Here is a 25,122-nt window from a genome sequence, read left to right as displayed (position 1 = left end):
CATGGGCCTAAATCAATTAAATCATAATTTGATACATGCGATACAATCACAACTGAATGCTAGTTATCGAGCTGTTGTAAAATGGTCCAATCAGAATAGTCAAAACACTACTAATTCATAACTCCGCCTACTCGTCACGCATATTATCCAGCCAAATGGCTGCTTCTGTAGTAGGAGTGATCTATGTAAATGGTGAAGGCAGTGGTGGCATATATGGGTGGCATATCGGTAACACGCTCCAAGTGTTAAAGACATGTTAACTAGTTGGGCTCTTGTTGTGTTTGCAGATTTGTAGGTCAGTACGCGACTGTGGTTTACAAGCACAAAGCGAAAGGTATTGTGCAGAGGGCTGGAAAGAACTAGCTGCTGAAGTTTTGGAAACTTTGTACCTGGAAATAACAGACCACCGTAAAGACAGTCTTGTCATGACGGCGACAATGGTGTTACCGTGTCCAAGGCGTTCGAAAGGGTTTACTATTGACTCCATTATCGGTAAGGACAGTGAAGAAATTTCGTCACCCACATGTTCACAGACTATTAATCCCAGATTAGGGGAAACAGAAAATGTTCACCAGGATAGAATTGCTAGGAAAGAATTAAAATGTACTAATTTTGACAATGTGCATCCAGCATTACACGGGCTACGGGCGAGGGAATCTCGTGACGTCGGAGACACAATTTTCTTCAACGGCGCGACCAGAGACATTTTCGGGGCCATGGCCCCTATGACTTCATTGAAACATTTTCAGGAAACTATTTTAGAAAATGATATCTTATGCGGGTCATCAAGGCTGTGTCGACATCCTCTTTCATCGTTAAATGGACCTGGCATGTACGCTCAAACAATTCAGTCTGTGTCACCTATTCACCCAATGTTGCTGAATAACAACACAAGAGACTTACGACATATGTATCCATATTTGACTGAGAGGTACCCGGGGTATTTCCTGCCACGGTTCGGAGGTAAGACAAAAGAATATAAAATTGTGTGTTCTTCAAACTCTTTATTTGCTAATCTTTATTTAAATGACCAAATGTTTGTGTATAATTCACCATCTTTCCTATAACGAAGATGTGATGATTTACTAATTGGAAATTGATGCAAATCAATGGATCAACTAATTTACTTGATTTATTACAAAATTATATTGTTTTCACCAAGGCATGAAAGGTCATTTATGAATAAATTAGTCAAAATACGATTACCATATTATAATTTGGTTACAGATTATTATGTTACCTATAACTAAAATAACGCAAGACAGGAAACGAAATCTTCCAAAAGTAACTCAGTCTCAAAATGTTATTATATAATGGGTCGCATAAGGGTGTTGCTCCAATACCGTTGGTGGATCGAACTGAGGTCTTGCGTTAGTTTTTGCAGTGAATCATATTAGGGTCGTGTTGTCTGTGGATACCATTAGTTTTGCTGCGGTATTGTATGTGGATCCCATTAGAGTCCTGCTACAATATTATTAGTGGATTCCATTAGGATCTTGCTTATAAGTGGATCCAATTTAAGCTTGCTGATGTATTGTCAGTGAGTCCTATCAGTGTCTTCCAACAGCATTCTTAGTAGCTCCAATTAGGTTTTCGCTACAGCGTTATCAGTGGATCCCTTTAGGGTTTTGCTACAGCGTTGTCATTGGATCCCTTTAGGGTTTTGCTACAGTGTTGTTAATGGATTGCATTAGGGTCTTGCTACAGTATCGTCAGTGGGGACGTTTTATTAGAAGGTAATATTCTATGGCAAAAAGAAATGCCGTCCTTTGACAGTGATAAATAGTCTTACATGTTATCAGTGATTATCATTAAACCTACGACGTGTGTGTGTGCGTGTGTTGCATGTCTGTCCGTCTGTCTATATCTGGGGGGAGGTAATAATGCTGGACTCTATTTTTTCGCATTAAAGTGTTATCTAGTGATTTTATCAAATTAAAGTATGATTTATTTTAATAATGTTCAATACGTATTTTTTATTCCACAAAAATAGACGATCTAGCCGTAGTTGTTAACGTTATCATTATCATTTTCATCATGCAAACACGCAGAAATAATAATAATAATAATAATAATAATAATAATAATAATAATAATAATAATAATAAATAATAGCAGCAACAACAGCAGTAGTGGTACTAATAATGGTAGTACTAGTAGTGGTAGTAGTAGTAATAGTAAAATTGCCTTGTAACGCAATTGGTGGCACACACACACACACACACACACACACACACAATAATTTTAACATTACACATAAATGATTTTTTAAAATTTTAGTTTGAAAATGGTTGGTGTCAACTGGCTAATTGTATATGACTTCGAGAAATCAATTATTCATTGTGTTTACTTGCAAATGAAATAATAAAATTATCCCTGTCAATGAAGCTGTCATAATTTAAAATGAAATAAATGTGTAATATAAACAGGAAGAAAATTACCTGTGTTACTTGCCATTATATCATATCGCTGACAATTTTTGGTTTCTTTTAAGTTAACGCTTTGTTACACTTTTTAAAGTAGACCAGTTGTAGAAATTACAAATTAAACCTGCTTTCTTTCTTCATATATATGCCTTGTTGTAGTAATTTTTCTGAGCTCAGAAATGCCATTAAAGAAAACAAATTAAAGTGGTTTGCCCAACATAATCAGAATTTTCTTGTGCACCTCGGATGTACACTAACGAGTTGTAATTTATTCATATTTTACGAACCGTTAGGTCCAAATAACTTTATTGTAATGAGAAAACAATAAACGAACTTACCACGATCCTAAAAGAACAATGTCCTTTTGATATATAGGTATTTAGAATGAAGGTAATCTCTGTTGCAAATGTTGTCAATAATACTTGAACTATTACGATTATTATTATTATTATTATTATTATTATTATTATTATTAGTCGTCGTCGTCGTCGTAGTAGTAGTAGTAGTAGTGTTGTTGTTATTATTATTATTATTATTATTATTATTATTATTATTATTATTATATTTTCTCTTTTGAAAGTCAATTACAAACCAATAGCTTTCCAAAATGCTAATTGTATATTTTAGTTTTAACTATTGATTTACATTTAGTCATTGAAGAGTCTTTTACGTTTTCTTTATAATTAAAGACGTACACTTTATTACATGTAAATGGTTTCTATTAGAGCTTTAATATGTGTAAGAAATAGTAAGAAATATGGAATTCTCGATAGGGGTATCAAGTTTATTATCACTAAATGCAAACTTGTATATATATATATATTCTATCCTTTAAACCATGCACCTATCAGTCAATCAATCCATTGATCCGGTCTTTTTGTTGCTCCATCACTAATATATATATATATATATATATATATATATATATATATATATATATATATATATATATATATATATATATATATATATATATATATATATATATATATATATATATATATATATATATATATATTACGGATGGATCGATGGATTGATTAACTGATAATTGCATGGTTTACAAGATGGTATTTATAAGAAAATTTACGTAAAGTAGTCAAAATGCAGTGAAACATACAGTTTACATTTTTCTGCTTCAAAATCTATTCATTGTACCCCGTATTTTACGTATTATTCATTACTTTAATTACTTTAGTGTCGATATTTTCGATATTCCTTTCTTATTTGTATTGCTCGCCTGTTGAATAGATGAATAGATCATACGTTTGAAAAAAGAATGCACATTCAGCTTGTATGACTAACGTGGCCTGACTTTTAGAGTCAGCAAGATATTAGAGTCAGCAATCTAACTCGAAACATATGCTTATGATAGCATATACCAAACTCCTCGACTAATGCACGTAATGAAGAATGCCAGTCTAAGGTCTACCCATCATAAATAGTATCATCTTCCCTCATTCCTTCCAGGCGTAACATCGATTGAACGTTTCTAGTTTTTCCTTTTAGTTTACCATAGTTTAGTTTTGTTTAATTTTTTCTAGACAATTTTGACTTCAGTTTATTTAATTTGTTTCTTTTAAATATAATTTTGTTAAGTTTTGTAGTTTCTTCTTGTAATTTTAATCTCTCAGGAAAGATAACAGATTTAATAGAACAATCCAACTGCACACGTGATGCCGACATATTTGGTATGAGCTAATTAGTTGTTTTGGGGTTTTTTTTAAGGGGGTCTAGGTTTGTTTGCCTATTATGCTAGAACATAAATTGTATTTGCTGGCTTATAAGACGAGTCAAACTACATAAAACAAAGACCAGGATCTGCCGTAACATAATGATCCTGCAGATCAGGGTCTATGTTGTTTGTTCTTAGGTTACTTATAACAAACTGCGCATACCCAGATCTGCTGGCGCATATTGCGTCACAGAGCAGATCTGGGTCCTTGCAGTTGGCAGTAGGACTCGTCTTATAAGCGAGTACGGATGGTATACCTGACGCTGGTATCAGGTTTCGGCTCAATAGCAATTTATTTTTAATTTCTTTGTTGTTCTGGACAGAGGCACTCCAATATATCGACAAACGTTGAGCTCTGTTGAACAAGATCACCTCGATCTTTACTCTGTGTGTGTGTGTGTGTGTGTGTGATTTTTAACGTAGCTTTAACAATGTTTCAGTCATATCGCTACGATGTTTGCAGTTTATAGTGATGTCTAGCACTGGGGCATCATGCCGCAGACATATAGCATGATGTCCCAGCCCAGTCACATTATCCTGTCACCATCCCGACCAATCCTTACACTAATTTCTAAAAGCGGAGCGCCGAGCCAGGCAACTGTTAGAACCATTTTTTAAGTCTTTGATTTGACTCGGCCAGGTTCGAACCCATGACCGCCTGCCTCTGAGGCGGACGCTTTAACCACTAGGCCACCGGAGCTGTCAATCTGTACTGGGTAAAATTAAGGAAGAAATATCTGGAAATCGATGATCAAATGCAGGTTACGGCAAATTTATATCTGACTCGATACGGTTACCTTCTATTGAGTCTGTCAATGCATTAACAACGGAAAGATGATACGGATCTAAATAAGTCAATTTTTACCTGCTTTTTCATACCCCCACCCCACCAAAAAAAATATTACAGATATTTGATTCCCTCATATTCATTGCATTGTGTTGTCTTAAACATACTGGCATTTGGCTGTCAATATTATTCATAACTTGAGAAAGCTAGCGTGAAAGTCATCAGTTGGGCGCACTATTTTTTGAACCGCGTGTTAGTGGTACAATAACTTTACATTATGTGTCTCTATTTGTCCTATATTGATGTATCTTTCCATTGACAAACTGACCAATAAATATATCTACTTATCCTGTCTATCTACTATCTATCTCTCTCTAATCGCCACCATTATGTGTATGTGTGTTTGTTTGTGTGTGTGTGGTAAAGAATGGCTGTTTTTGTTTTCTTTTTATCAAATTTTAAGCCAGTTAAAGATAGAACGTATTTAGGCGATAACTATATCCGCATTACTGCGGACATATATTGTTATATTCATGTCCGTCCATGCGTCTGTCCATTCGTTAGTCCGTTACTATTTTCCTTGCAACCTGAACTCCGTATACATCGACTGAGAGAAAGTGATCATGTTGGTATGATGTAGAAGAAAACAAGATGACACCGAAGGTTTCAAACCTTGGATGCAGCCCCCCCACACACACACACACACACTCATAGGTAATGTGGGCTCTTTTTTTTTTTTTTGCAACCTAAACTACGTCTGCACCGATTGTGGTAAGATGACCTTATTTGATGCGATGCTTCAGTAGGATGCATACATGACAATGAAGGGCTCGTTTCCTGGAAGAAGAAGGGGTTTGAGAAGAGAGAATTAAAACAAAGCATGTAGACACTAGTAATGGCTTCCATCTCTTGTTTCTTACTTCTATTCGATGGTGACTAGTTGGTAACCAGCGTCTTACTCTCTCGAAAAGGTTAAAAAAATGTTTAAAAATTTATTTAAATTGTCTTATTATCACAACATAAATTAAATAAATAAACTGTACCTTTTATTACAGTTTTAATTAATAATTAGGGTCATCCTGTATTTTTTCAAGCGCTTACTTAGGCAAGTGCCTATATTATTCAAAGCACATAAGACTCATTAATGTAAAATGGCTTGCCTAATTAGCGGCCTCGGGATAAATGAGTTTCATGTTTAACATGATAAAGTTAATTACAAACATTTAAATCTAATTTATCTCTAAACTAGTACTATCGCTTCAAAAATAGCTGGAGTACTTTTATTTATAGTCTTATGGTAAATATTGCACTAAACAAATCTCCACATCTTGAAGTCCGCAAGGTGTTTCATGAAACTACTTATAAATGATTCGTCTATTTACACCAAGTAACTGCCTGCCCGCCCCCCCCCCCCTTCTCTCTCTCTCTCTCTCTCTCTCTCTCTCTCACACGCACACACGCACATGCACACACACACACACACACACAGATACACTTTCTTATAAAATTCACGTCCCTTTACAGGGAATCATATCAGCTCATAACCAATTTGTAGGTGGTGTTAATACATTATCTCTCATTGTAGTTAAAGACATATTTTGACACGTATTCTGGCTAGATGATTATAAATATATTTTCTATTGAAATATTAGATTTGAGATGACTTTTTAAGTTTGAGACTTGTCATCATGTAACGATAAATATGCTGGTAATTGGAATGATCATAAGAAACAAGTTCTTCTTTCAGGCCCAGCAATGTTAGGTTTCAAAATGGTATACAAATTATACCAAATTACTTAAACTGCGTGAGATCTAACTATATTACTACAAATGCAAATAGGTAATTAAAGTCAGTTATGACATATGAATGATATATTACTTACTCACAAAATTATTCAAATGTGTACAATATATTTTTAAAAAGCGAGTAAAGATATGGTGCCGCCAATGAATTACATATTTCACTGCCTATGCAGAAAATATGGTGCCGCCTATAAATAACTCTTATACGTGATATGGAAAGTAAAAAAGGATAAATGCATTTACACACCAAAAGAATGCATTATTTCTTGAGATATCACTTGGAATAGTACTTCACATTATGTCCTCATTGCTCTAGTATACTGATGTACCCATAGTAGATCTTCAACACTGGAAGTGACATATGAAAATTAGATGAGGAAAATTATTAATTTCTTAGCTTATCGTCAACTGTTTTATTCTAACATCATGTTAACAAAGTAATTCGATTTGGAAATGCTAGTTTACATGTATCGAAATTCATTGGTTAACACTTGACATTAATTCGTTTATCTAGGACCGAATGTTTTATGCATTGTGATTTGTTTCAATATCCATTTTCTTCTGTCTTACTTTAATGATATTTTTTTGGTACAGTTTAGATAGATAGATAGATAGATAGATAGATAGATAGATAGATAGATAGATAGATAGATAGATAGATAGACAGATAGATTGACAGACAGACAGACAGACAGACAGATAGATAGATAGATAGATAGATAGATAGATAGATAGATAGATAGATAGATAGATATTATAGATGGGTGGATGGACAGACAGACAGATCGGTATATAGATAGATAGATAGATAGATGTCGCTTTTAGATTCTGTGCAGAAAACCCAATGCATGGAAAGCTAATTCAGCACATTGGGTTTTTTTTTCACAATCAAGAAAAGTCCATTTCCAGGCACTGTTGTATAGTTCAGTTCATGGTCGTATTTATTTTATTCATCATCAATGGTTTGTTAATTTTTTTTTTTTTTTTTTTTTTTTGGTCTTTTATGCTGGATTAATCATTTCAAAAGAATGAACCAAATAATACATTGCTTTGAGAAGATAAAATGTTTTCTAAAGACATTTGCAATTAGATCCTGTTTACTGGCTAGATTAAAAGATCCGTTTTCAAAACATGAATAAATATATTAAGCACACACTTCAAATTGGAAGGAAATTGTTTTAGAGATTTTTTTTATATATTTATGTGCATAGGTTATGTCAAGTAACAGCATGAAAATGCGGACGGTACTCAATAGTAACGTTTCTACTTTAATATGTTAATGGTGGGTTAAATATTCATTCATGTCGTGTACAAAATAGCGTGGAAATTGTAATAATTCCATTTAGGATTTTTTAAAAATCCCACATAACGATTGGTCTTTGGTGTTTTAAGGCACAACAATACAAGTAGGTTATTTAAGTCGCCACTAATTCTCGTACACGTTGGAACAAAGAATAGAGTCCTGTGCCATGACGTGTGAAGTGAATGATTTGATGTAAATTTCAAGCCGTCCGCTTTTTGTTATATCAAGAAGGCATTTAAAGCGAACAAACTGAAAGTTTTTTGTCATTACTGACATAAAAACTAAGTATTTTATGACTACCAGCAATATATGCATAAAAGAAAAACAATATAAAATATACGGCTGTAGTTCTTTGTCATTTCTTTCAAGTCGCTGAAACTCCTGGGTTATTATTCCATCCGTACCGAAAGCCTAAACGGATCCGAACGGCATTCTCCCCATCCCAGTTGCTTCATCTTGAAAATGCATTTGAAAAAAGTCACTACGTCGTGGGCCAGGAAAGAAAAGACCTGGCCGCGGAACTGAAACTCTCAGAAACACAGGTATAGTCATTATTTTATTTTAGTGTTGTTAATTGCCAGATTTGCTTGTTGGTTGTTCGCTTGTTAGTTATTTACTTTGTTTGCTTGCTTGTCTACCTACATTATCCAAATCTTGTCCACTGTAAACACACATACATGCATGCATATATACGATCATAAATTTAGATGAAGAATATTTTCAAATCAATAATTTGCAAGAATTTTCGTTACGTTCAATCCGTAAAAGACATGTGATTTACTTCAGGGTCTAGGTGAAAACTGTTATCAATGAAGCTACTTTGCAAATTACGAAAGTATAAAGAGGCAAGTGCAAAGTAAGTGCGCACAAGTCCGAGTACAGGCATTGTCGATAGTTTCTGAGTTTCATACAAGATTTTTTAATTAGATTTATGTACATTGTTTTTCGTGCAAACGTTTTGAACTGATTAATATCTCTCTAAAGATGATAATCGACAAGTTATGCAAATCTATAATAAAAAAAACGGTGGATAGTAGTGTCATCAGCGAGTATATCGGAATTAAAGTATTCAAAAGAAATAGAGAGCACGCATTTAGAAAGATTAGAAAAAGGAAGGTCATAAAATGGAACCTTACGGACTGCCACATTATGTGGTTCTAATCCTAATGACGAGTTTTCAATGCTATCACTTTTGGTCCTCTTTGTTCGGTAAGATATGAGCGAAAGGTATGTAATAGCTTAATATTTTATAGACTGCTATCTCTACAGAAACATATCATGATCAACAAGATTATCAAAGATTCTTTTAAAATCTGTAAAGTCAACCCAAGTGATTTTACATGCGTTAATAGCAGTTTGTCTATTAGATTCTTCAGGAAGGTCTGATGTAGAAGGTTGTATTTACTGACATGAGGTAGAAATATTTGTCAGTTTTTTTTCTTCTTCTAAGTAATGGGCAATATAGAAATAGGTCTATAATGTGATTGGTCAATCTTGGGTCCGCCTTTATGAATAGTAAAAGCTTTGGCTTGCTTCCAGCATCAGGGAATGTACCAGTTTCTAAGCAAGTACTGAATACATGAGTGAGAGCACTATAATATTCATATAAAGCTTAATAGTTTGGCATTAACCCCATCTTCCCCCCCCCCCCTTCCAGCAGTTATTCCACAAAGGTTAGTTCGTGAACCACTATTCTTTCGTTTATATATAAACGATTATTACTGATAATTTACATGGGCTTGTGAGGTTATGTGCAGACGATGACTCCTTTAAAATTGAATACGTTTTGAATACTGATCTGAAGTCTCTAGAGGTCCATTTTATTTTAAACTAATATGTCAGATTCCCAAATCAAATCTTTGAGAGCCAAACACGTATCGTTGCACGATGTCATTAACATGCAGATTTAGTTGTTAGTAGTTACCAAATCTTCTCGACCTGTGTAATTATATATCGAAAATAATAGGATAATAGGGTACCAGAATTCAAATTAACCCAGACGTCTTTTTAATACAATAAACTTGTCATATACATCCGAAGTGCAGGAATTGGAAGTAACTGTAGTGCTTCGAATAACGATGTATTTTACTAAACAAGTAATGAATTTATGATTAAGTAATTGCGGGGAAGCACACGAAAGAGGTACTCGTTATATTTTAGACTGTAACCGTTGTCAGATTAAGGTAGGATCTTATTTCTAAATTTTACTCACCTGCTTTTGCCTGCGAAGATTTACCTTTGACTTCCAGGTCTATCTAAACCAGACGATGTTCCTGATTTTCTATGTATGTTTGTAAATGATTACTTACGATACCTTTGCAAATAATATTATATGTATAACGCATTATTATATAAGATCCCTGCTTCACTGATTTGGTAAATATCAAATCAAATAACTGCAACACATATGCTGAAATTACCTAAGGCATAGGTATTCTTGCTTATTCACAGATTATTCAAGTTAATCTGGACAATTTGGATGTGCAAGAAAATTATTATTCGGCAAAGAAACCACGAAAACAAAGAAACTTATAAAAGTACGAAGCTGACAAAAGAGGCTGTGTCCTTAGGATTATTTTGCGTTTAATCCGAGTCGTAGTTTTATTCCAGCTTGCATGCTTCTGCAATTTTGTCAACTGTGAGAAAAAATACGACAGAGGTTTTAAGTCTGAGTCTAAGTCTACACTCACGGAAGCATATTTATCAAGAAAATCCAAAATGTCGAGTGATGGATACATTCGTCAAATCACAAACACAAAGTCCCTGCGGAAATCTCAATCGTCTCTTGTTAGATAGTCTTAAGGCATTCAAACGATTCCTATATTTGCATGCTAATTGATGATAGGTTCGTCTATCTGGATAGCGCTCCACTGCACGGCCTCGAGGACAACTACAATTACAAATTAATTCCCAAATGATCTTACTAACGTTAGCATTAAGGCTGGTAAAATGTGTACTAATTAATCCGTCATGATTACAAATTAGCCGAACTTTTCTCCAAAAGGATTCGTAAACTTTCTCTCTTGCTCGGATGCACTTAAGTTAACTCGACCGTTATGGTCAGCTGGAAAAGCGTCCCGAAGCGAAATTATTGATAATGGCCAACATGAGGAAGGCCAATCAGATATTAAGGAATTACTATTTGCCTAGTTTATCTCTTTGTTGCCTCGGATCAAGGCGAGATAAAAGCCTGTTCAGCCCCACCCAACACTTGTGAGGTTTAATTGGCCTTTGACCACCTGGGTCGAAAACTGATTTTCTTTCGAGAGAAGGATCTTGTTATAATGTACTCTTCATTAACGAAGGTGTAAAAGGTCTTCATGAAAACACATTGCCCAAGCCATTTAGTTCACTTGATATGCTGTATTATCATTAGATGTCTTGACTGTACACTAGATTAAGATAATAAAAACGAGATAACAAAAAACACAAACAAGAATAAAATGTGACACAATTTCATTGATACTGTACATGCAAGTGTCCAAACTATAAAAGTGTTAAAACCATTAAAAGGTTTGTCTGAAACAACTGAAGCCGACACTCTGTGCTTTCATTTTTAATAACTTTTTCTAGTGTTGTTTCAGTTTTATCAAATATAATTTTTTTTTTAATTGCTATTATTTTAAAACTTCAGGTCATTTTAGAGGTAAATATTTCACAATGTACAAAAGACAAAGATGAAAAATGAACCAAGAGAAGAATCAGAAAGTTATTTTGACCACTTATATAAGAAAAAATAAAATTAACGTTCTTAAATAAAAAGAGTGTTACTGTGTTCGTGCTATATTTAACAACGTGCCTTATCAATCTGCCGATGCATACGTTAGATTCACTTATTAAAAACGATTGTATTGGTAAGCCAGTTTGTTCACGTGAGGTCTTTTCTCTAGATATGTATTCTTAGCATAAATGCGATGAACAGTTGTTTCCAAATCCAGTGATTATATTTGCACTCCGTATATTTTGCAATATTGTATGTATGTATGTATGTATGTATGTATGTATGTATGTATGTATGTATGTATGCATGTATATGTATGTATGTATGCATGTATGTATGTATGTATGTATGTATGTATGTATGTATGTATGTATGTATGTATGTATGTATGTATGTATGTAAGTATGTATGTATTTATGTATGTATGAATCTATTTAGTTATGTAGGGTGGTAGGTAGGTAGGTAGGTAGGGCTATGAAATACTGTCATGTCAACGTTTCCATTCCAGATTAAAGTTTGGTTTCAAAACAGACGGACAAAGCATAAAAGGACGAGTCCAGAAGATGAATCCGGAAGTCCCGCAGTCAGACAGTCACGTGACAAAGATTTTGACAATTCCCATAATAGTGACTCAAGTTCACAGAGTGATATAAGCGACATGGAGGAGTGTTGAAAACGTGTACCACCGGGATGACAATTGTAGAATGGTAATTTTATGGATTGCATGTAATATAGTCAGATTAACACAATATTTTATAATCTGTAGACTCTGCAGCATACCTATATTTTCATAAAGAAAGTTTTAGTCCAGTACATTAATGCCCAGTTTGAGTACTAACATGTACTGCTTATGAAATAATTTTTTATTTTATTTTGTGGATCTAAATAACTTTAAGGAGTTTCTTAACTCGATATTAATTACGCCTGCCCCGTTATCATCCTTTGGGGAATATAAATCTTATTTTAATTTTGCCAAAACACTTTTCATCAACACTTTCTAAAATACAAAATTTAAGTTGGTGTGGCAAACTTAGAACTAAGTATATTCATATGATATTGAATATATGTAAGTGTTTAAGCAAACCTTATAATCAACATCTTTGATAGCATCACAAATCAGTGAGAAAATTGTTAATATACCTAATTTATGAATTGTATTATATCTAATTATTGCATCGAATTGTGGTATATCTAAGCATTACATTGAATTGTGGTATATCTAAGTATTACATTGAATTGTGGTATATCTAGGTATTACATTGAATTATGGTTTAACTAATTATTACATTGAATTGTGGTATAACTAAGTATTACATTGAATCTCTTTTTATTTCCAGAACCATATTTGCAGACAATTTCCTTAATGCAATTGACCAACAAAAGCTGTGAAATGAAACTTTTGCCATGAACTTCTCTTTATTGCCTAAGTTGCTTAGTTTTCTAACCACCCACCCTCCTTCAGTATGCTAAGGTAAATATTTATTCTTTGTTGATATGGTATTCAAGTCTGATTTGCATACAATCTCCTATAAATTACTGACATAAATGATAATTTATGTTTGAATATAAATAACTTTAATATGAGACAAATATTATAATATATTAGCATTTCATTTTTCTTTTATTTTCTTGCCTTATAATATAGTTGTTCTTGTATTTCATGCTTCTACTCTAGTAGAAGGGCTATATTTTAGATGGGAGAACTTGTCGCATCAATAGGTTTCAAATTATTGCGGCTGTGAAATAAACAAAACAAAAACCTATCCCTGTAGAATTGAGATGTGGTAAAACAATATGTTGCCAACAATTGTGAAACAATTAATTGACATCCGTCCAACAGTTTTAAACAGACTGCAGTCCACATTTGAACGAAAGTTCTTCTCTTTGCTTCATAGTAGTGCTCTTTGTCATGTCTTATAACATTTTCTTCAGGAATTACTGGAACAGGAAACATTTCGTTCTTTTATAGCGACATTAAAATGAAAATTCAAATAAATAATTGTACTCATGAATATCTTCAAATGATAGAATAAACATTATTATTAGTCATATTATATATTATATTATATTATATTATATTATATTATATTATATTATATTATATTATATTATATTATATTATATTATATTATATTATATTATATTATATTATATTACATTATATTATATCATATCATATATCATATCATATCATATCACATTACATTACATTACATTACATTATATTATATTATATTATATTATATTATATTATATTATATTATATTATATTATATTATATTATATTATATTATATTACATTATATAAGTAAAGTCTACCTAAAGCCTTCCAACATGATACTTAAATCATCAAACATGAAAAATGAGGGGTAGGTTTCATATAGTATCATCCATCAAGCTTTCCACAATGACTGGACTTAGAAAGTTTGATAATCTTGTACATGAGTTATTAACACCGACAATATTTTGAAGGATTAAAAGCACGACAACAATGTCAGATAGATAACCGTCTAGAACTTCATGGAATTTGTAATCAGAGATGATTTTTTTTATTTGTAAAGAGAACAAGTGTTTCACTTTTGAATAAACAGTACCTTATTCAATTTCAGCATTAGCATTGTATGATATATAAATATATGTAATAATTTCTGATAAATTTATGTATGATTTGCAAAATTCATTACAAGTTGTAATTAGTCACTTTTTCTTTTTTTCTTCAGATTTTCGTACTCGATGTGTCGAAGATAATAGCAGGACTACACACTTTATTGTCACTAAATGTAAACTAACTTTAACTTAATATTGCTTTAAAAAGGCTTAAAACTGTAAAATAACATTAAAAATAGATTCCCCATGAAAACTAGTTACTACCTAATTTCAATTACTGTTTCACCACAATTAAAACGTACTTTTGTTACGTAATGATAAGTGTGTTATTGACACACTCCGAAAGGTAAGCTACTTTTAAGGATAAAACATAGTCTGATTAAAAAATAAAATGATTTTAAATTTTTTTGTTCATTGTGTCTTTCTTTTTTGTGTTAATCGTTCCATATCTTAAAACCCAAACAATACCAACACAAAGCCCATTAAAAGCACAGAAATTAGTCTAGAATAAGAACACATTTTCACTATTGTTTAACGAGTGTATTGAAATAAACACAAAAATTTCAAAACATCTGCAAACTGCCACCAGAAATCAACAAACGTTCAATAATTTTAAAAGTTGCAAACTTCATTAGTCGTGGAATAAATTTATTTAATTCGCAGTTTCATCAGTCGGAAATATTTATTCTGCATACAGTCTTATATTACCTTCGTAAATCTTAACGTTAACTTTACCAAGAAAATCTGGAAATTTTGTATTTATTTCTATTTGTAAAACAAGGCACAGACAATTATGTAAGTTGGAAAGAAATTCCACAAAAACAAAATAGCTTACTCTGCTTCAGATCTTCAAACTCAATGAAATGCCCACACGTTTGAGAATAATCCGCAGATTTCGCTCTGTAGAATTGAAAAGCAGAAATATAATGAAATCATGCGAGGGCCGTGTGCATAGGACGTTTATGACTTCAGCAACTCATTATAGCAATATGATGAACATTCATCCCCAACGAGTCTAAATCTTTGACCTAAGTAATATAGAAAACCATCAGGGGGTGAATATAGAATAACAGTATACCAGTGACAAAAATCTGTGGTTTCTTAGAATAATTCAAGAAGTAATGATGGCAGCACAGTATATATATCGAAGGTTAAATTTACTGTCCACCAAATTATTCGTGAAGATGTGAGAATCACTCCATTGAGCCAATACCTCTTTTAGCACTTTACTACATTATCCAGGAGTAATTTATCTGAGAAAAGGGTTGTTGTAGTTGCTGAAATATTTGTTGCAGGAGTTTGTATCTATGTTTTATTATACAATTACCCGCATATCCACTTAAACTATTGTGACAAATTTGAGTAAACCACGTTTCCACCTCAAAACTTTGAATATTCCACATTCTCTTTCAGAAAAATAACAATTCCATGTAAAGTAATCAAAACCTGAATATTCGTTACTTGCTAAGAGGCATCGGTCCAAGATTACCATAAACTTGACAGCAGTTAAAGGAAACACTGATTTTCATGTGTTCCTTGAATTAATATACTAAGTTAATGCTGGTAGATACACAAATTTTATCTTAGTCAATTAAGTATTCTTAAAGTATGACCAAAGAATGATGTTGCAATTAGGTTCCTTCCGGAACTGTTGAAAGAAAAACATATAGAAAAGCGATGTTAAACAAATAGTAAATAATGAACATGAATTCAGATCTTTTCTTAGATACAAGCAGAAGAAGTTTGTATCGCTGTCAATTTGTGCAACCTAATCCGGGAATATGCCGATTTCATAATGGGCTAAAACCATAAGTCCTAGAAACTTGGATGTTTAGGAAGCAAAAACAAAAGAACCTCAATCAAAAATCTTTTTCGTAATTAAAATAATAAAGCCTTTGGAAGTTAGAGAGTGGTCCTCTCTAAGGTTCTAACCAGATATATATGCCGAGAAGGCCTTTGAAGTGTCCACAGATTACATCGTTTTCATAACGGCAAGATAGCTTGTGCTGTTACATTATGTAAACTCGCTCAACGCTGTATCACATTTGTCTGTCATAGTGCTAAGTGTGAAGGTATCTCACCATTCTTTTCTAACCTTGTATACACTCTTGTATGTAATAGCAGCTAAAATTGTTAAATAAGGCATTGTTAAAGAAATATGTGGTTATTTTCATCGTCTTTTTTCTTTTAAATTCCATATGTTTTCGGTCAGTTGCATAAATAATTAAATATTTTGTCCAGTAATGAACAAGGCACGGTTAAATGAAAAATCATCACCAATAAAATTCTTGGCATGATTGTCGCGTTCTGACGTGTATCGTTCTTTTATTCAAGCTGGGATTCACCTATCGATTTGTGAAAAAGCCACACATACTGTATTATGGTACCATAAAACAAAAAAAAAAAACAACTACATTCCTTTCTTGTCAGTATAGATTTTATTCAAATATCACAATATAAGAAAATGTAATACCAGTAATTGTTGATACATTTAGAATAGAACACGTTAAATGACTAATCATTAGTGTGGTCGGCTAAAAATGTAGTGATAAACAAAAACTCTTTTTCAGAGGATTCGATCTTGATACATCTCGTTGCACTGCTCAATCACTCTTACCACTGCGCTATATATAACTCAGGAAAAACAACGTGGAGTTTCTCGCGAACATCCATACAAAAAACTTACGTTTTAAACCACGTTTTTAATTCTGCTTAAAGAGTATGGTTTTTATGAATATCACAGCCGAGTACCTTAGTAAATTATTGATTAAATTATAGAGTTTAATTGCGCGATTCTTTGGTGAAAAAAAGTGCTCTAAAACAATTACATGTTGAAAGTGGAAAACCCCAATACAAATACAAAACTGAACAAATTTCTTTTCAATGTTTCATTTAAATTAAAATTTAATCTTCTATCTCGATTTTTAAAATTTGCAGATACTTTTATAAAATATACCAACAGTTAAATCTTTGCACAATCTGACGTAGGATTAATAAACCGACCCCGTTGAGGACAAATGTGGTTAAAAAACGCCATTGTCTCCTTTTCCAAAAAGTGAGACATAATAAGTACAGATAAGAAAACTTATCCTGCCCAAATTAATGGGTTTTGAATGGCTATGATAAATTATCCCAGTAGGCGATGAAGTGTCTTTTTATACGAAGGAACTGATATCTTGTGTGTTCTGTTGACAACTTAGAATAGAGATGGTGTGTATATTGGGAGGGGGTCAAAAGATCTATCACGGTAAACATTATTCTGGGGAAAAATAAAATCATCAGTTTGCACAAAAGATACCTCTATATCCAATTTGCAATAAATACGAATGTCATGTAACTGAATTAGGTAACGTATTCATACCTCGCGTTGATCATCTAATTATCTCCATTGACCTGTTTCTAAACTTAGTGCATACATTTTTTTTTTGGTATTTTAATTTGCTTTAATTCTTTTCACTTCTCCAAATTTAATGATAGATTACATAATTATGATACTAACGCTGTATTCCGAAATACTTACGATTTTATCACTATAATTCCGAAATACTTTCCACTTTCGATTTTATCAATATAATTATATATGGTATAACAGATCCTCAACTAAAATTGTTAAATTAGGCATTGTTAAAAAAAATGTGGTTATTTTCATCGTCTTTTTTCTTTTAAATTCCATCTGTTTTCGGTCTTTTGCATAAATGATTCAATATTTTATCCAGTATATATATATATATATATATATATATATATATATATATATATATATATATATATATATATATATATATATATATATATATATATATATATATATATATATATATATATATATATATATAAAATCACATGTCAATAGATTCATCTGAAAAATAAAATGGATACTGATGAATTGATTAAACCTATTTATCAAACTCATGTGTTAAACATAATTATTGCGGCTAAAAAGTAATTAATCATTTCGATATTTGTGTACAAGATCTCTGGATATCGGAATGAAGGAAATCAATTCACATCGATTGACAACGGTTATCATTAGAATAACTTAGTTCACGTCAATCAGTAATTTGTAGTCATTAGTAAAAATGAGATATAATATATGCCATGATTTAAACAATATGTTAATGGAGAGTAGAGGAACTGGAATGGTGATGTAAAAGGCAATGTATGCTATCCCTATGTGTGTGTGTGTGTGTGTGTGTGTGTGTGTGTGTGTGTGTGTGTGTATGTGTGCGATGACACTGAAGAAAACATTTGCGGGCATTGGGATTCAAAATACCAAGAACTTTGTACTTTTGTTGTGCTGTCATTTTGAAGTTTGTTTAGAAGTAAACGTATAAATCCACCTCCTTCCTCGAAAAGGAAAAATATTCCGATTAACTTACTTCCGGTATTCACTATGACTTCCCCTGGTAATTAGTTTTACTAACCAATATCTACTTCTAGCTGAAAGAGGATTTTTTTTTCTTCTGAGTTTACAGTGATTTTTAGACACAAGTTGAACATTTTGCCAACACAATTGACTTAAAATTGGTTATTTATAGAACAACAAAACAGGATACGTAGTCTTTTATATTATATGTATTTGAAACTAAAAATTTATTTAAACAAAATACCCAGTATCGAATGTAATTCCTCGATAAAAGACGAAATACCTTATATCGGGTTAATTACTTGATAAAGAAAAGGAAACAACGTATGCGATACTTAAAACGTTAAAGTGTGGCTTGAATAAATTATTTACACTTCATTAATTTTCTCACATTTTAATCAATTAGTAGTTACTTATTATCATTATCTATATATACTTCTTCTATGTTATAATGGATTTTGATAAGTAGATCTTATTAACCATTATCGTACACCTACTCTCATATCAGCTATAGTGTATCAAGAAATAGAAAAGATGGTCAAGGTTATATGCCGCCACTGTGGTAGGTGTGTTATGGATGGGATGGGGTACTCCCAATATTCTATTTAAACTATTATAGAAGTCCCACCCAGGCTCGATTTTGGTTGGAAGTTAAATTAGTAAAGTATATATGTAAAGCTCTGAGCACCAAGTCAGCAATGCCGACGGTTAAATGACTGAATATATATTTTCAAAAAAGTGAAATTCAACGAATAACAATTTAATGACATTTGAATAGTTAAATGATTAACATTTCTCAGGAACTCTCCTTCCGCTCGACCCCGTGATAGCATATTGCATCATTTGATTAGTAGTGTGGGATAGATTTCCACCTGTCCTTGTATTCTGCTCGTCTGAGCATTTCTCTCTCCTATTCCTCTAATTCCATCTCTCTTCCTCTCGACTTTCTCCGAATTCCTTCTCCTCTACCTATCTGCAATCCTCCTCCTTCTCCACTTTCTCCAACTCGACTCCTTTCCTCTTGCTAGTCCCACTTCCGTCTCCCCTCTTAGAGACTCGGGACTCAACTGAACCGAAAGTTATATTTGCCCCCCACCAAAAAAAAAAACCTCCTTTACGAAGCTTGTCTTTCCTTAGAATCTCCTCTCTAAGTTTTACCGCCCCCCTTGGAGTAACCCTATATTGCTCAGCAATCTTCCTAGGCGAGACTAAATTTTCGCTTGCTAGTTAGGAGTTATAATTCGGATCGAAATTGTTATCACACCCTCTATGTCAATTCCGTTTGGGTGTCGTTTCAATCCGATCCAATCAAACTTAGTGGAAAATGTCCTTCTCGCCGTCCGTCCACATGGAGAAGGATTTAGAACACATCCCATTTCCTCGCGGCCTTCTCTGATCGTATGACTAAGCTGTAGCACACAGGTGGGAAGTCGCTCGATCTATTGGATTGACTTCTTGTATGTAGGCTGTGAGAAAGGAGACTGAGATCTCGATGGCTACGTTAAAAAAATTCTCTTTCTGTTGGAATGTGAACAGTTTGATAACTTCCAGGTACGCTTACGAGCTTATGTTTATCATCAATTTCCTTATATGTTTATATTTAGGTTTATGAAAGGTTTGTTTTAACCTCGTGTCTTAAACGCGTAAGACACTTTGAAAGCCTGCATGTACATAGCTCATGCCAGTTCATTCAGTAGTACAGTGTGGACTATAAATTAAGCATAAAAATGCTTTGGAGGGTCAGAACAGGCTGATTTGCACAGCCGGCGAAGACAAGATCGATGATCTCTGTGCAGATGATTGGTAATATATCTCAATCGATACATTTTTTTGATTTATGTTTTGCTGGTTATTCAAGGAAAAGAATCTAATCCAGGCCCTAGAATTGGCAGACCGGGGATTCGGGGAAACCACTGAAACATACTGCACGTCTGAATGCCAGTCTAAAAAGATCTCTCACAGAGAGATTTGGAAATACGGATTAGAAATGTTTCTGATACGAACACACGCTAAGTCGTGATCAAACAAGCAGTATCAGTGACATAACTCAACTGGTAGTAATGCCTACTGATTCAGCGATAGTAACATCCCCGCACTTTACTCATTAACACTGAATCAGTGCTACAAGTAAAACAATTGAATAACGAAAAGAAACTTGAGAATCAAGAAGCACAATCACGCAAAGACAACTTAATCTTCTATGGTATTCCGGAAATCAAGAGTGAAAAGTGGAACGAAAAGGGAAGAAAAAAAAACGATAAGAGAATATATAAAACAAACATCGGACATCGAAATGTCTCGTCTGCACTACAAAAATTAAATATTAAATACTATACATTCAATGATAGAACCAAATCAACTCAATTCTGCTCTAAATTCGTTCACGGAGAGCATCAATAAATCAGCACAGACAGTGAAAGTACATGTAGATCAAAATGGTGTCAAAAAAAGAAACGACCTATTTTCTGCCATGAAACAAGCATGGTGTGATGCAGACTGTAAAGAAGCAAAATATCGCGCACTTCATGCACTTAGGAACTTCAGAAACAATAATATGGCAGGTAACTTGGCTTTATATCACGACGATAGAAATATGTACAAAAACACAACAAGGCACAAACTCAACCAAAACAGAGAAAAGAAAAGGCAAGTCTTGAAAAAGCACTTTCAGATAAAGACTCCAAACGCTTCCAGAGACTTTTAAAATGTCCAAGCACCACGCATGGAATAATTAAAATCACCGGAAAGGTACCAGTACCTTTCTCAGCTAATTAATACACAATATGAGACGGACCAAAATATTAGACTAAACGGAACAAATGATATTTGCCATGAATATATGGACGCTAACATAACTGAATCAGAAGCACAACATACACATAAACTTATACAGTAGTGAAAGACATGTACAATTGATGGCCCTATGAATGATATTTTTAAAGCAAATGGAAATATTACGGTACCTATCTTAGTATTTATGTTCAATAAATTATTTGATATTGGATACTTCCCAAAGTGTTGGTCCACGCCTGTCATCACACCCATTGACAAATAGGGTAATACTAAATATGCCTGAAAAGTATAGAGGGATTGGCCTTTTACCAGTCCTCAGGAAAATATTTACCTCCAATTTAAATGAGTAAATAACTGGATGAAAGAATATGATGTTGTAGGTGAAGATCAAGCTAGTTTTAGAGTGGATATTTAACTGTAGATAACATATTTACCTACAAACATTGGTATGTAACTATGTGAGGAAACAACGAGGTATGTGTTATGCCCTTTTTGTTGATTATTAAAAGCATTTGACCGGATTGACAGAAGCATGCTTTATCATGAATTAGTCAACGAAAATATTAGCAGTAAAATGCTTACGATACTAAAAGCCATATATGCAAATGTCAAAGCTTGTGTGAAAACACCAAAGGGATTGACATAAATGTTAAACTGCCCGACTGGAGTAAGGCAAGGTTGTGTTTTATCATCAATTATATTTTCTTTATTCCTTAACGATTTAACGAAACACATTTCTGACTAAAATAACGGTGTAAAACTAGAAATTGGTAATGTATTTGCATTGCTGTACGCAGATAATTTGGATGCCTTCGCTAAAGCTGCTACTCAACTTCAAAGAATTGTAAATAAACTAAACAATTACTGCAAGATCTGGAAATTAAAGACAAACGTGGAAAATACTAAAATTGTACTTTTTCAGAAAAAGGGGATATTTGAAAAGATATGAAAGATGGTATTTTGGTTATTGCCCGATAGGGACGTTCTATTGTTATATATATTTTGGCTGTGTATTCTCTTCTAGACATTTATGGTACAGTGTATATGCGTAAAGAAACGCTATCAGAACAAGCGGCAAAATCGCTGTATAGTTTGAGGACTAGCCTTAATCGGTTTGGTAAGCTATCTACAAAACCTCTATTCCAAATAGTTGATACTAAAATAGCACCAATTTTGAATTATGGGTCGGAAGTCCGGGGATTCTTCAAAGCAGTTGATACTGAAGCTGTACATACGTCATTTTACAAATATATTCTTTGTATTACAAAACACACCAAACGCTTTTATCTATAATAAATTGGGTAGAGTGCCAGTGCAAGTTGTAAGATATACACGAATTCTTAAGTTCTGGTTCAAACTATTAAAGATGATTTATAATAGATTCCAAAACATAGCTATTATCTACAATTGGCTAGGGAAGAACACTGACTGTTGGGTGAATTAAGTCAAGAATCTAATGTTTTCGTACTGAATGGGATACGTTTGGGTTGATCAGGGTGGGTGTGATGAGAAACTCTTTTTCGTTATATGTAAACAACGCTGTAAAGATATATTTCAATAAGAACTAAATGGAAATTTAAATTCAAGAGAAAGATTACTATTTCATAGTTAGATAAGAAACAATCTGAGTTGTCAATCCTATATAGGTTGCTATGTATGTTTACAAATGGAAGCTTGCCTATAATGGTAAATATGGGTAGGTATAAACTATTCCTTATTGTGCCCTTTTTGTGCAGATACAGAAGATGAATTTCACTTTGCTATCGAATGCCCTATGTATGATAATATGAGAAAGGCCTATGTACATTCACACATTCACTGTAATGCAAATCACATGAAGTTTTTTAACATTAACCAGAGAATTAAACATAATATTAATATCCTATATACTTTTTCTGTTTATCTCGCAAAATCATTAAAAGTGAGAGAATCAGAGGCTTAATCCCAAAATTATTATCTTTTGCAGTTGTATCATAAACTTTATCCAGACAATTAATCACAATGTTAATATCCTACATAATTTTGCTGCTTTATCTAGCAAAATCTTTAAAAGTGAGAGGATCAGTGCGTTAAATCCAAAAATAATTATGTTTTGCGGTTGTATCATATGTTTAATACACGCATGTAATCTGGGATAATGACATATGTTACAAATAAAGATTATTATTATTATCATTATTATTATTATTATTATTATTATTATTATTATTATTATTATATAAACCGTTTATCTCACAAACCAGTTAAAATTCTCCGTGCGTCAATTTCTACTCAGCTCTTTAAAATGTTCCCTTCACAAACAAATTCATTGAACATTGGAAGAGAGGTAATTGAGACAACTGTTGAAATCTGATCGCTTTACGAAAACGGCTGGGGTTTTTTTAAAGCGCTTTTAAGGTGGCAAAGTAATTGGGGATCATTTATTGTGGCACAGCTACTTCTACAGTAAATCAATAGTTCCAACTGTTGGATTTTTAATTGATACGGATTAAAATTTCTACAAAGGAACCGACCATACGACATAAAAGAACACTTGTTTTTATCATTGTTATTCAAGAGCTCTTCTGTTGTCTCCTTGCTAATACGCTGTCAAAGACGCAGACACTCTACAAGTGGCCTTCAGTAAGGAAATGTACCACACGCATTTAGAGCGTTTGATCTCACCCCAATTAGATTTTTATATCTCGGGGAGCTAATCCATCCCTACCACACTTAATAAAAATGTCCTTTAATAAATACTCGGAATTATTTCATTCACAAGTTTGAGTGTAAGTGACAGTAAAATTTGTAATAATTGATACAAGTCAGACAAATTGTTAACTACCGTATGCACCCGGCTATAAGTCGAGTCCGAGTGCAAACTGATCAAACACAGATCTGACGTCTGCAGTCCTAGACTAGACTAAAACTCTTTTTCTTTTTGAATCATTTGTGAAGAAGGAAAGTTAGGTTCGAATCTTTGATTGAATTGTTGCAAGTACCTCTAAAGCGAACCCCCTTCGCTGTGTGTAGATTCAACAAAAATGTTTAATTCATTTGTTGTTATTTTGTGTGTGATATAATTACCCCATTTAAACTGATAAAGTACACGTACTTAGATTGTTTGAAAGCTTGCCGTGGCAAACCTGGCAAAACCTAAGGCCTTCAAACCTTATGTATTTATTTATTTATTGCAAACCTTATGTATTTATTTATTTATTGCAAAATAAACATTACAAAATGTCCAAAATATTTAAATTCATAAATAGAAAGAAAAAAAAAACAACAAAGCTTATTAATTGTGTATCGTATTCCAAGAGATTCGTTCGTTCATTGGTTTTCTGCTATACTTCAGATTGGAGGCATTAATCCTTCTACTCTTGACATTGCTCTAAGCTTCATCACTTCATATGCATGCCCATCTTAGAAGTCATCCAGATGCGTACTTCTTGGTTTTCCTCAATACATTCTCTCCTCTATTTCTTCTCATAATAGGCTTCTCAAGATATGTGGTGTGCATCTTTTCCTAGTCTCCAAAAGACCTGCCACAATCTTCTCTCTTCACCTACTAAACTTAGTACCTTTTCATTTGTTTTCCTATC

The 25,122-nt window shown here is 33.1% G+C and overlaps 1 protein-coding gene across 1 annotated transcript; it reads left to right on the top strand.

Moving 5' to 3' along the window:
- The first annotated feature begins 238 nt into the window (after window positions 1-238).
- Window positions 239-14,788, top strand: LOC149772426 (homeobox protein EMX1-like). The gene is made up of 5 exons (XM_089947869.1): window positions 239-963; window positions 8,424-8,596; window positions 12,284-12,482; window positions 13,113-13,246; window positions 14,496-14,788. The coding sequence occupies exons 1-3, from the start codon at window positions 426-428 to the stop codon at window positions 12,446-12,448; spliced, it is 876 nt and encodes a 291-aa protein (XP_089803995.1). The 5' UTR covers window positions 239-425; the 3' UTR covers window positions 12,449-12,482; window positions 13,113-13,246; window positions 14,496-14,788.
- Window positions 14,789-25,122: the final 10,334 nt, after the last annotated feature.

The sequence above is a fragment of the Sinohyriopsis cumingii genome, unplaced genomic scaffold, assembly GCF_028554795.1.
Source record: "Sinohyriopsis cumingii isolate HCF-2022 unplaced genomic scaffold, ASM2855479v2 utg001510l, whole genome shotgun sequence".
Taxonomy (NCBI): domain Eukaryota; kingdom Metazoa; phylum Mollusca; class Bivalvia; order Unionida; family Unionidae; genus Sinohyriopsis; species Sinohyriopsis cumingii.
The sequence above is the reverse complement of the archived record's forward strand: the minus strand, read 5'-3'. Positions and strand labels throughout refer to the sequence as shown.